Source organism: Budorcas taxicolor, chromosome 24, assembly GCF_023091745.1.
Source record: "Budorcas taxicolor isolate Tak-1 chromosome 24, Takin1.1, whole genome shotgun sequence".
NCBI classification, from domain to species: Eukaryota; Metazoa; Chordata; class Mammalia; order Artiodactyla; family Bovidae; genus Budorcas; species Budorcas taxicolor.
The window spans coordinates 39450584-39462724 of record NC_068933.1 but is presented as its reverse complement, the minus strand read 5'-3'; the positions used below and the strand labels follow the sequence as shown (position 1 = coordinate 39462724).

The following is a 12141-nucleotide window of genomic DNA, read 5'->3' as shown; positions in this document are numbered from 1 at the left end:
GCATTTTAGCCAACTTATTTAACTCAGCATTTTTAGAGCCAGTAGGATGTTACTATATACAGTATACTCAAGTTTGGTAACTTGAAATCAAAACAACAGGATTTACATAAACCTCCAATTGTGGTCCTGTCTATGTGTAAAACCAACAGAACTAGTAATTATAATTTATTTAGAAGAAAAAATACTTTAAACCTCTTAGTCAACTGTTTGCTCTAAAGGTGAAAAAAAGCACTTCTGTAACTGCTGCCTGTTGCAAACTCCCGTCTGTGTGTTGCCTTTTAAGCTCACAGGTGAGGCGCCCTGGTCCCACTCCGGCACCTGTGAGGACAGAAGGCACAAGACCGCCTGCGAAGAGGGGCGAGATTGCCGGAGTGGGGTAAAGCCGTGCTGCTCACAAGGTACCCAGACGGAACCGGTCCTGGGGGCTGTGGCCACGACCACTGCTCTCAAGACTGAGAACAACGTGCACGTCAGCTTCCTCCCGTATCTCCCATTTTTGTGAAGACCTTCACGGAACGATCTTCTGATGACTACATGCCAGGCTGGTCAGCCCGCTGCTCCGGTTTCCTGGAGGTCTGGTGTGTACTGCTCTTGTCGGAAGTGGTTCTCTAGCATGCTCTTAAAAATCAGCATTCTGCTGAGGCTGCTGAATGAGCTCTAATTAAGTTCACTGTTCAGTCAGTCATGCCTGCATCTCCAGCAGAGCAGCTGTATTTCAAGTCTTCCTCCAATGCGAGTTCACTGCCCTTGCTCAGGAGTCTTATTTCTGGTTATTCCATTTCCTCGCTGAGGTCCATCAAACACCATCAGTTCCCACTGTCTGGTCCACGCCTCCCGTGCTTCTATTCGCAGCCTACAAATGGCCAGTGTGACGACGGGCTTCCCTCGCCTGAACGCCTGCGTGGTTTCCTACTGCCTAACTGCAAGGTCACCCAAGCCCCTGGGGCCTGACCCATCCACCCCTCCAACTTTACTTCCCCATATTCCCCACGACCCCCTCTTCTCTGAACCTGCCAGCTGTTTCTCAGGTTGGTGTGTTTGCATATAGTGTTTCTCACACTGCACTCTGAGAGGCTCCTCTGCTGCCGGCCTTGGCAGCGCAGAACTCCCTTCCCCTGCCAGGCCTTCCGGGACCTGGCGGCTCCTCTGTCTCACACGGCGCTTCCCTTGCTCGTCTCTGCAGCTGGTCCACGTGTCTTCCTCTGGCACAAGCGGACCCTTGCTTCAAGTCTGTCTCGAAATTCACCACTAGATCCTAAAAGCTGAGCACAGCACCTGATTCTGAATGACTGCATCAATTCCTGACATCACGTCATGCATCAAAAAGCACTAACTCTAGTTGCAAAGAGAATAACACTGTTCAAAAATAAGCATCTAAGAACATTTAAAAAGTGCCCTTAAAAAGTGAACTCTTCAGTAAACTCTTTAGCTTTTTATGTTCCTTTCAAATCCAGACATCGTTGAATCGTTGAATGGTATATTTGTAAGCAGTAAAATTCAGCAAGTCTCTGTACTCCTGGGAGAGGGAAAGGTCTTTTCTCAACACCCACCGGCCGGCTGCACGTGCCCTGCCGTGGCCCCCGCGAGGAAGAGTGTGGGGAGACGGGTCCTGCTTCTGGTGCAGTCAGAGTCCCTAGTGGGGAACTAGGAAAGAGCGAAAATACAGGTGCAAGTAGAAAACCCACGTTTTTAATGGCAACATATTACTTCTGAATTACCAGTTTCTACACGTACAGTTACAATTCTAGCATTTTTCATTTAGAACTGGAAATGTATTCATTCAGCTTTTAAAAAAAAACAAAACAGGGCCCCTTGTAAAAGTATATGAAGGCACACACTTAAGTAGGCGTGTCTGCATGCAATGGCCCTCACATCTCATTTACCTTACTCAGAAGCTTTCTCACACAATACACCCGCCCCGGCTCTGAGATCTACTCAGAGCTCTAGAAGCACCTGCCACTCCTGTCTGACCACACCTCTCTCCTTCCAGCGCTGGGCTCCAGTGCCGCCCACTCCACGGAGCTCTCTCTGCCGGCTCCCGCACCCAGGGCATGTCTCCCTCCGGGAGTTTCCAGGCCAGTACGCTCGTGTCCTTGCGGGCACAGTAGGTGCTTGGCCCTCACGTGCAGGTGGACGGTTGCAGGTCAGGACCGAGAGCCTGCCACAGACCGCCTCTGCTCCCGGCACAGTGGTTCCTCCAGCACGCTGGGCTCCGTGTGGGAGCCAGCAGACAAGCCCTTGGTGCCACATCTGTCCCTTCCTGCTTTCTGTTCAGAGCAACCCTGCAACTAAGGACAGTCTTTTAGGAGTCCATCCTTGCTCATCAACAAGTCAATTACAGATACACCCATCTGGAAACTTTAAGTCTTGTTTTATCTATGTCCTTCTCTAACTAAAGAATTAAATTCCTACATCTACAATCTCAATAAGCCTATAAATCATTTTTAGCATATTACAAAAAAACATGGTCAAAATGTGCACCAATTTAAGTTTAGGAGACAAACTTGTGGGGAAAAAGAGAAGCAAGCAGGGACCTTATCGGTGTGCACCCTTTGCACGCTGGGGAACGCCTAGCACAAGGATAAGCATGGTGCAGATGCTCAGAAACACCAGCAGCTGCTCCTCCGTGACTCTCCTGCTACATCCACTTGAGTGTCTCACAAGTGAACGACTTTGCACCTCTCACTTGGCAAGTTAAAGAGGCCCATAAGCTCGTTCACTCCCATGAAATCTATCAGTATAGGGTCAGACCTAGCGAGGGCATGTGAGTAGCTCTGCACTTATTTTTGGTGAGTTTTTCTAAGGGAGGGGGTAGTTTAAAAGCAAAGCCTCTTTCTTATTACAGATAACATGTGACAACAATGTACACGTTGGTATAATGAACCACCACAGTCCCAGCATCCGTTTCTTCCATTATTCTAGAGGAAACAGAAGAAATAAACCAATCTTGCTGCTCAACCAGCCATAATCCCTTGAAATGGAAGCATGTCGAATGGTTAGCTCTTGGGATTCTAAACTAAATGTTATGGTAGCTAGTAGCCTGCTTTGTAGCAGGCAATTAATACACATCCACAAAGGAAATGGGTAATAATATACTCCATATATTCATGCAAAAACTAGTTACATGAGTTGCTCATACACATGAATTTTTTTCCCCCCACGAAAGAATTAAATTCGGCCTCTGATGAAAACAGGTACTTTCTTGATACACACACACAAATATCTAATGGACTTTTCATTAAACATTGGGAGCAGGATCTTCTTTTACAAGTTTAAGGATAACTAAACATAATTCTCATATCAGTTTTTACATTAAGACCAAGTGACAAATGAAGCCGATCTCTCTTTGTTTAAAGAATGACTGAGATTTTAAAGAGTTTCATGCATTACGTTACCATGTTCCAGTCTGTTTCAACTTTTCTGAATATGGATTCCATTCTCCACACACCATTCTCCCATCCAGAAATGGTTTGGTTATTACTTGAAACTCGGACATAATAATTTTTTACAATATTATAGCAAAGGTGGAGCTGTTTGGAAATCTTCTCATTTTCAGAGGGGATGAACAGGGTTTCTTTACTCTTGGAAAAAAAAGAAGAATTAGTTTTTCAACATAATAGAAAACAGGTGCACAAAGAGGTACCGCTATGGAGAAGGGTGAAGCGATCCTTCAACGGGCAAGTGTGGTGGCACCGCTGGGGAATTCGGAAATTCTCTTACAGGTTAAACATCATCAGTGTGGCGCTGACATAGCAACAGACATTACTAAGCAGAAAAGAAGAAACATAAACTGCAGCTGTGACTTACATTTTGGGGACTGTGCGTCAACATGAATTCACTCCCACCACCACTGCTTAACTGGACACCAGTCGTCCCCTACAGCTGTTCCTAGCTTTCGACTCAACCTCTCCACACAGGTCTAAACGACTGCTAAGGACGTAAGTGGGGCACATCACTCACTTGCCTACCTCGCTGCACTGACCTCCTGCTGCACTGAGACCCTAGGCCCCTGCGAAGGTGGCCGCACACGGCTCGTCCTCTGCGACCTCCCCCACCTGACCCCACACTCCTCCTCCCTGCTGCCTCCATGCCCCCACTGTGTCCCTTCTCCTTTAGCTCCTTACAAAGCCAGCTCCTTCCTGCCTCGGGGCCCTGACACGTGCATTTGGAAGGCTGTGCTTGCTACTCTCCAGCTACCTGACTCTTTCTCCCCCTCCAGGCCGCAGCCAAAAGTCATTTCATCAGCGTCCTTTCCTGATGCTAGAAGCGAGGAGAGGATAGCTGGAAACGATCTTCTGCACGGGGTGAATTGCTACAAAAACTTCTACCTTAAAATTGCAGGCAATTTTGCATTCTCTTACAAAATAAATAGTTTTTTTTAATGCAAAATAGTCCCCTAAATTCCTGTAGTCACTGAGTGAATCTACAGTTTGAGAAAGATGCTGCGTTTACCCTGCATCTGCATGGCACCGACACCATGCCCCCTTCTCCCTTACACACAAGCACAGACGCCTGCAGGTCAGGTCAGTCCTCCTTGGTAAGGGGGATGGGGAGGTGCCCTGTGGCAGCCTCCCTGGTCTCACCCATGAGAGGCCAGTGGGACCACCCCTCTCAGTTCTAACACCAGAAATGTCCCAGACACCACGCCAAATGTCTCCTGGAAGGTAATATCACCCACTGCTGAGAACCACTGCTCTAGTCTGTATCAATGTCTTGCTTTTTAACTAATCATTGACTAATCAATCAAGATACTAGGCAATGCTTTTTCTGGGGGGGGGGGGTTAAACACTGGGTACCAGGTATTAACCAATGTGAAAACTTCAAATGTACAAGGCAAACTAGTACAGCCACTATGGAGAACAGTGTGGAGATTCTTTAAAAAACTAGAAATAGAACTGCCCTTTGACCCAGCAATCCCACTGCTAGGCATACACACTGAGGAAACCAGAATTGAAAGAGACACGTGTACCCCAATGTTCATCACAGCACTGTTTATAATAGCCAGGACATGGAAGCAACCTCGATGTCCATCAGCAGACGAATGAATAAGAAAGTTGTGGTACATATACACAATGGAGTATTACTCAGCCATTAAAAATAATACATTTGAATCAGTTCTAATAAGGTAGATGGACTGGAGCCGATTATACAGAGTGAAGTAACCCAGAAAGAAAAACACCAATACAGTATACTAACACATATATATGGAATTTAGAAAGATGGTAACGATAACGCTGTATGCGAGACAGCAAAAGAGACACAGATGTATAGAACAGTCTTTTGGACTCTGGGAGAGGGCGAGGATGGGGTGATTTGGGAGAATGGCATTGAAACATGTATATCATATAAGAAACGAATTGCCAGTCCAGGTTCAATGCATGATACAGGATGCTTGGGGCTGGTGCACTGGGATGACCCAGAGGGATGGTATGGGGAGGGAGGTGGGAGGGGGGTTTCAGGATGGGGAACACGTGTACACCTGTGGCGGATTCATGTTGATGTATGGCAAAACCAATACAATAAAGTAAAAAATAAATTTAAAAAATAAATAAAAATTAAGAAAAAAAAGAAAGTAGACATTGTAAGTAAAATAACTGGAAAATTAAAAAGAAAACAAACAAACAAATGTACAAAGATTAGTAAGTAGAATATAAAATATCTTAGAAAGTATTTACAAATGTATAAATAAGAAGATAATTCCCTAGAACCTGTGATTATTATTGCCACAAAGACTATGTAAAAAATAAAATCAGTTTATTATTTTTAGAAGGTGATTTTCTAAATATCAATTAGTATACTAGCAGATAACAATACTTCCCCATTCTTCTCTTCTTTATCAAAGATATTTCATTATCAAAGATATTTCAGAGTACTGCCATAAACCAGACAGAATTAAAATTTTTAAGTAGCATTATCTACTACTTTACTAAAGGATAATTAATTTAAAAAGGAAAAGAAAAATATGTATGTTACTGACTATATCATTTATAACATTAATATTTCATAAATGCTTTAAAATTTAAGGTTAAGACAAAACTCTTTCTGAAAATATCACTAATGTTTCCTTCTTTGTCCAGCTGATTTCAAGACATATAGTTCCCTAATTTTTTAGGACTGACTTTTAAAATAAACATCTATTTCTAAAGAGAAAAATGACTTTTAAAATTCACAGCTCTAAACTGATCTCCATAATTGAGAAATTTCAAATTTTTTCAAAAGGGAAAATAATCTGGGCATATAGCCCAATTCCTATTTTCAAAGTTTAATTAACTTATATGCCATGCAAGAGGAAGCACACTCATCCATGAAAAGAAAAAGAAATGAAGACCTAAATACCCATATTTTAAACTGAACACAGCTGTGAGTGACACCGGCTCTTTTCAAATTGGCTTCATTTAGATCTCTACTTGTAATGAGCACTGCATCAGCAGGGATGGGAGTTATCTGTTGAATTCAGATCGTTATTCTATGGCTGAACCACCACTTCTAACCGCCTGCTAAATATGATGAGATAAATTTAAAAGTAAACAATGTTGACTAGGGATAATTCACCACTCTTCCTTTATTAGAGAAATGAGGTGTAATAATGGCAAATTTGGAAAAAGTAGATATAAAGCTTTGGTAATTTTCCTTTCAAGCATTTTTCATTACTTATCTTCTTAGGCGTTTATAATAAATGCTTTCTAGTGAGTCAACTTTAAGCTCCCTAAGGGCAAAGAACTTTCTTAATGTCCATTACAGAGCACAATGCTTTCAGCTAGCATCTAACTCTAGGAATTATATTCCCATTGTTCATCACTTAATTTTGAGAGATTAACTGATAATATTTACAAAAAGTCTGACTATGTAATAGTACTCACACCAACAACAATTTCTAGCCAAAACTAGATGTGGTCAAGAATGTAGTAAGAAATGAACACCTTCACTAGCAGAATGACCCAGATTTCTATTATGTTCCCCACTTGTACTTAAAAAGTTTTCACAGCACTGAACGGGACTTCACAAAAGATGGTATCTGAAAGTTTAAAGACAGACATTCAATGTCATTATTCAGCACCAAAATGTACATTTTAAAACAGGGGGAAAAAAGATATATATGTAAAACTGAATCCCTCTGTTGTAAACCTGAAACTAACACAATTGTAAATCAACTAAACTTCGATAAAAAATAAATTATAAAAATCAGACTACAGGGTTTCCCTTGTGGTCCAGTGGTTAAGAATCCACCTTGCAATGCAGGGACAGTGGCTCCATCCTTGATCTGGGAAGATCCCATATGCTGCAGGACAATAAGCCCGTACACGACCGCCACCACCGAAGCCTGCGAGCCGCAGAGCCTGCGCTCTACAAGAGAAGACACCGCAGCGAGAAGCCCGCACACCACAGCTACAGAGTGGCTCCCACCCGGCACAACCAGAGCAAGCCCAGGCATGGCAGCGGAGAGCAGTCAGAAACAGATAAAGCTAAAGAACAGAAAACCACCACAATTTCCAGAGAAAATTAGCTTCTTAGAGAAAAAAATCACAGTATAATACTATATACCACTAGAAATGCTAACATGAAAAAGACAGGGAACCACAGGTAAAGACATACAAAAATCTCACATTGCTGGGCAGAGTGTGAAGCTGTTTGGAAGCCGCCGGTCCTCACACTCGGACCCGGCTCTTCTGCCCCCGGGTGTGCACCCACCTGAGCATACACAACGCTCACCAAAGACATGTCTGCATGTGTTCACAGCAGCAACGCTTAAAAAACCAAAGGGTAGCTGATTGACAACACTGCGTTAATTTCAGCTGTATGGCAAAGTGGTTCAATTATACATAGATAGGGCTTCCCAGGTGGTCAGTGGGTAAACAATCTGTCTACAATGCAGGAGACGCAGAAGATGTGGGTTGATCCCTGGGTTGGGAAGATCCCTGGAGGAGGGCATGGCAACCCACTCCCGTATTCTTGCCTGGAGAATCCCATGCACAGAGGAGCCTGATGGACTACAGTCCATGGGGTCATGAAGAGACATGACTGAAGCAACTGAGCACAACACAGACACAAACACAAACAGATGTCTGTTTTCAGATTATTTTCCATTATAGATTATTGCAAAACACTGAGTAGAGTACTCTGTGCTATGCAGGAGAGCTTTGTCGTTTATTTATTTTATATACAGTAGTGTGCCTCTCTCAGTCTCACACTCCTAACTTATACCCCCACCCCTTTCCCATTTGAGCAATCAGAAGGCTGTTTTCTATATGTGCAAAGTATGCTTCTATTTTGGAATAGATTCATTTGTATTATTTTTCAGATACCACATATAAGTGATATCATATAATATCTGTCTCTGACTTACTTAGTATAATAATCTGTACATCCATCCATTGTTGCTACAAATGGCACTATTTCATTATTTTTTAATGGCTGAATACTATTCCATTGTATAAATACAACACAACTTCTTTATCCATTAATCTGTTGATGGACACTTAGGCCGCTTCCATATCTTGGGTATCATTGTAAACAGCACAGTACAACAATTTTAAACCAAAATTGAGAAACAACCTAAATACCCTATAGTGATGTGGATAAATTACAGAATATCCGCACAGTTGGATATTATACAACACTGAGAGTAAATGTACGATAAACACGCAGCAACAACTACGGATCTCACTAAATAATGTAAGAGAAAGAAACTGTCCACAGAAGAGTACATCCTGTGTGATTCCATTTACATAAGGCAGAATAACAGGCAAAACTAATCCCTGATGTTAGAAACCGGGATAAAGGTCACTCCTAGGGGTGAAAGGTGGTGACTGGTCGTTTACTTCTCATTCTGGTTAGTGGTTATGTGTTTAACAGTTTGTGAAAATCTGTTAAGCTGTGCACTTATAATTCATGCATTTTCATGTACTTCAGTAAAAGTTATAACTGCACTAGAAATTTACATAAAGTAACAATAGAAAAGTCCCATTTTAACTGCTTTGCTAACTCCTGTGTGCAATTATACTACGTCAATTAGCTCTCTTCAAATGTTTACACTTTGGAATAATTACTCTGCAAAGTTCATTGAAAGGTAGTGGTCAGCGGGTTTTCTGCATAAAAAGGGTACAGGACAGAAGTGGGAAAGTGAGGAGGTTATCGGGCTGCAATGAAGCAAATACCTCTAGACCCGCTTCACCTCGGGCGACTCTCCAGGCCAAGGACCCAGACGTCCTTCCTCCAAGCTCTCCAGGCTGAGGGCTTTTGGGAGATATGAATTCAACAAGTTCCACAATGATCCTCTGAAGAAGTTCTTTCCTTCTGTTTTCTGACAAAGATACTTGCCTCTATAATTCAGGTTTAAAAACAAAAAGTCATTAAAGATTAAGAGAACACAGGAGTCCATCTGTAAGCATGACTATAATTAACACATTTGTATTTTAATAATGTCCAACGAACCAACTTTATCTTCATACATACAATTATTTGGAAAATAAAAACGATACTGTGGAAAGTTAAAAATGATTCTGTAACTTTCATGTTGAGAAATCATTTAGCACCCATATCCAATTTTCCACACCCTTTGCGTATGTGTGCATGTGTGTGTCCTCAGTCGTGTCCGACTCTTTGTGACCTCATAGACCATAGACCTGGAGAAGGCAATGGCATCCCACTCCAGTACTCTTGCCTGGAAAATCCCATGGACGGAGGAGCCTGGTGGGCTGCAGTCCATGCGGTTGCAAAGAGTCGGACACGACTGAGCGCCTTCACTTTCACTTTTCAGTTTCCTGCATTGGAGAAGGAAATGGCAACCCACTCCAGTGTTCTTGCCTGGAGAATCCCAAGGATGGGGGAGCCTGGTGGGCTGCCGTCTATGGGGTCACAGAGTCGGACACGACTGAAGTGACTTAGCAGCAGCAGCAGCAGCAGCAGCAGCAGACCGTAGCCCACCAGGATCCTCCGTCCAAGGGATTTCCTAGGCAACAACACTAGAGTGGGTTGCCATTCCTGCTCCAGGGGATCCTTCTGATCCAGGGATTGAACCCCTGGTCTCTTGCCATCTCCGGCACTGGCAAGTGGATTCTTGACCACTGCGCCACCTGGGGAGCCCTTCCATGGCCTCTGTTGGCCCAGATTTTAAACAGAGGCAGAGGGTTCTGTTTCTGAGTAAGACCAGCTGTCCTGCTGAGAAGACGAGGAAAGCAGGGGACCACACACCCACACCACACCTGTTTGAATGCAACAGAAAGCTACCACGGTGGCCCAAGGGAAGAAGCAAACTGAGGAGAACTGAACTCCCTGCCAGGCACCTGCCACCTACCAACCAAACGGCAAGGGGAGCCACGCTCCCAGCAGGCGGGTGTGCTGGGACGCCGGGCACGGACGCAGCAGGCCCGCCAGTGCTGGGGGCCAGTCTCCGAGTCCAGGCCCTTCCCAGCCTCCAGCAAACACCCTGGGGTTTCAGGTGAGGCACTCGCGAAGGCTGCACACTAGGGGTATGGCAGAAGTCCAGGTAGGAGGAGACTCACCTTGGATCTCAGCCACTGTAAGGTGATCTGCCCTGTTCTAACTGCTTGCAAGATGCAAATTTAGTTGTTTTTTAAATCATGAAAAATATTAATAATACACATATATATAGTAAAAAAATTTCAGTACACAAAAGGAGTAAAAAATCAAAGCTGAAACTTCCCTCTTGGACCCCTAGTTCTCCTCAGAAGTAAGCATAGTTAACAATTTCCTGTGCCTTCTTTCAGAAATTTCACCACGTAGATACTTGCATGTAATAATATTCAAGTGACACTTAGAAAAATAAGGTTATATATCATATGTATTTTTTTTTAACAGGAGGATTGGTAAAGACTTTTACTTATTTGGTCACCCCTGGCAGCACATGTGATCTGAGCTCCCTGACTAGGGAACATGGGCATTGAGGCCATGCCCTCTGCATTAACAGAGTCTTCAACCACTGGACCTCCAGGGACGTCCAAGGCAAAATATTTATGTCAAGTATTACATATATTGAATTTTTTTTCACTTTGAAATGTGACAATTTAAGGCAAAAAAAAGCCCAAAACACCCACCCACAAAATTTAAAATGAGTCCTCAAAATTTTTAATGAAAAAAGACGTTTAATATATTTAAATATTTTTGTTTGTGTACTACTTCAAGAACTGCAATGGGTTAAAAATTGGCTGCTATTCTTGATTATATAAGAAATTTCAAATGTCCTCTCAAAAATGACAAACACCCATCACATACCTGCTTATTAAGTCCATTAATAGTTTCTCGAAGTAATTCCTCTTTAATTTCAGTTCTTCTAGAAATTACCTCTTCATGTTTACAAGAATATCGCCAAGTGACATCAACCACCTCGAATTACAAGACACAAATATTTAACAAGATTACAACCATCAATGTTAATTTGCTAAACACCTAGAAAGCATGTAATTCTTAAATAGAAATTTTTAAATGCTAATCTTTTCATTAAAATTTTTAAATCTGTAGAAAAAATCAAATATGCTTTTTACTCATATTTTAACTGGTACACATCCAAGGAAGACTGTGATTAGGAGATAAAATTTTCCCAACAATTAGCTATCAAAATTTATCTACAAAGCTGATCTCATAAAATTCAAAAAATAAAAACTCCATTTTATCGTACTGAATATCTAAATGGTACATATATATAAACATTATAGAACTGTTTCTTGGCAAAGGTGCAAAGATAATTTAGTAGACAAAATAATTTTTTTCAACAAATTGTGCTACAACAAATCATTATCCATATGCAAAATAATGAATTTCAATTCACACCTTGGACTATACATAAAAGTTAACCCAAAATGGATCACAGACACAAATGTAAAACTAAAAGCATAAAACTTGTAGAAGAAAACTTAGGAGAAAACCCTTGTGGCTTGAGATAGGCAAACATCACTTACATGTAACATCAAAAAGCAAGATCCACAAAAGAACAAATAGATAAACTGAACTCCATCGATTTATTCTCTTTAAAAATCATTAACAGAATTAAAAAGACAAGCCAGACAGGGAGAAAATCTTTGCAAAGCACATATTTGAAAAAGGACTTGTGTTCAGAATATATGAAGAACTCTCAAAACCCAAGAATAAGAAAATGAACCACTCAATTAAACAAACAAACAAAAA

At 42.0% G+C, this 12141-nt stretch overlaps 1 protein-coding gene across 1 annotated transcript in view; it reads right to left on the bottom strand.

Annotated features, from left to right (window-relative positions):
• NGLY1 (N-glycanase 1) overlaps positions 1-12141 on the bottom strand; it is a 59964-nt gene that overhangs the window by 3867 nt on the left and 43956 nt on the right. Inside the window, exons 8-10 of the mRNA XM_052661417.1 lie at positions 11233-11343; positions 9156-9320; positions 3396-3581 (exon numbers count right to left, since the gene is read on the bottom strand). Coding sequence (XP_052517377.1) covers positions 3396-3581; positions 9156-9320; positions 11233-11343 — 462 coding nt within the window. The remainder of the gene's footprint in view (positions 1-3395; positions 3582-9155; positions 9321-11232; positions 11344-12141) is intronic.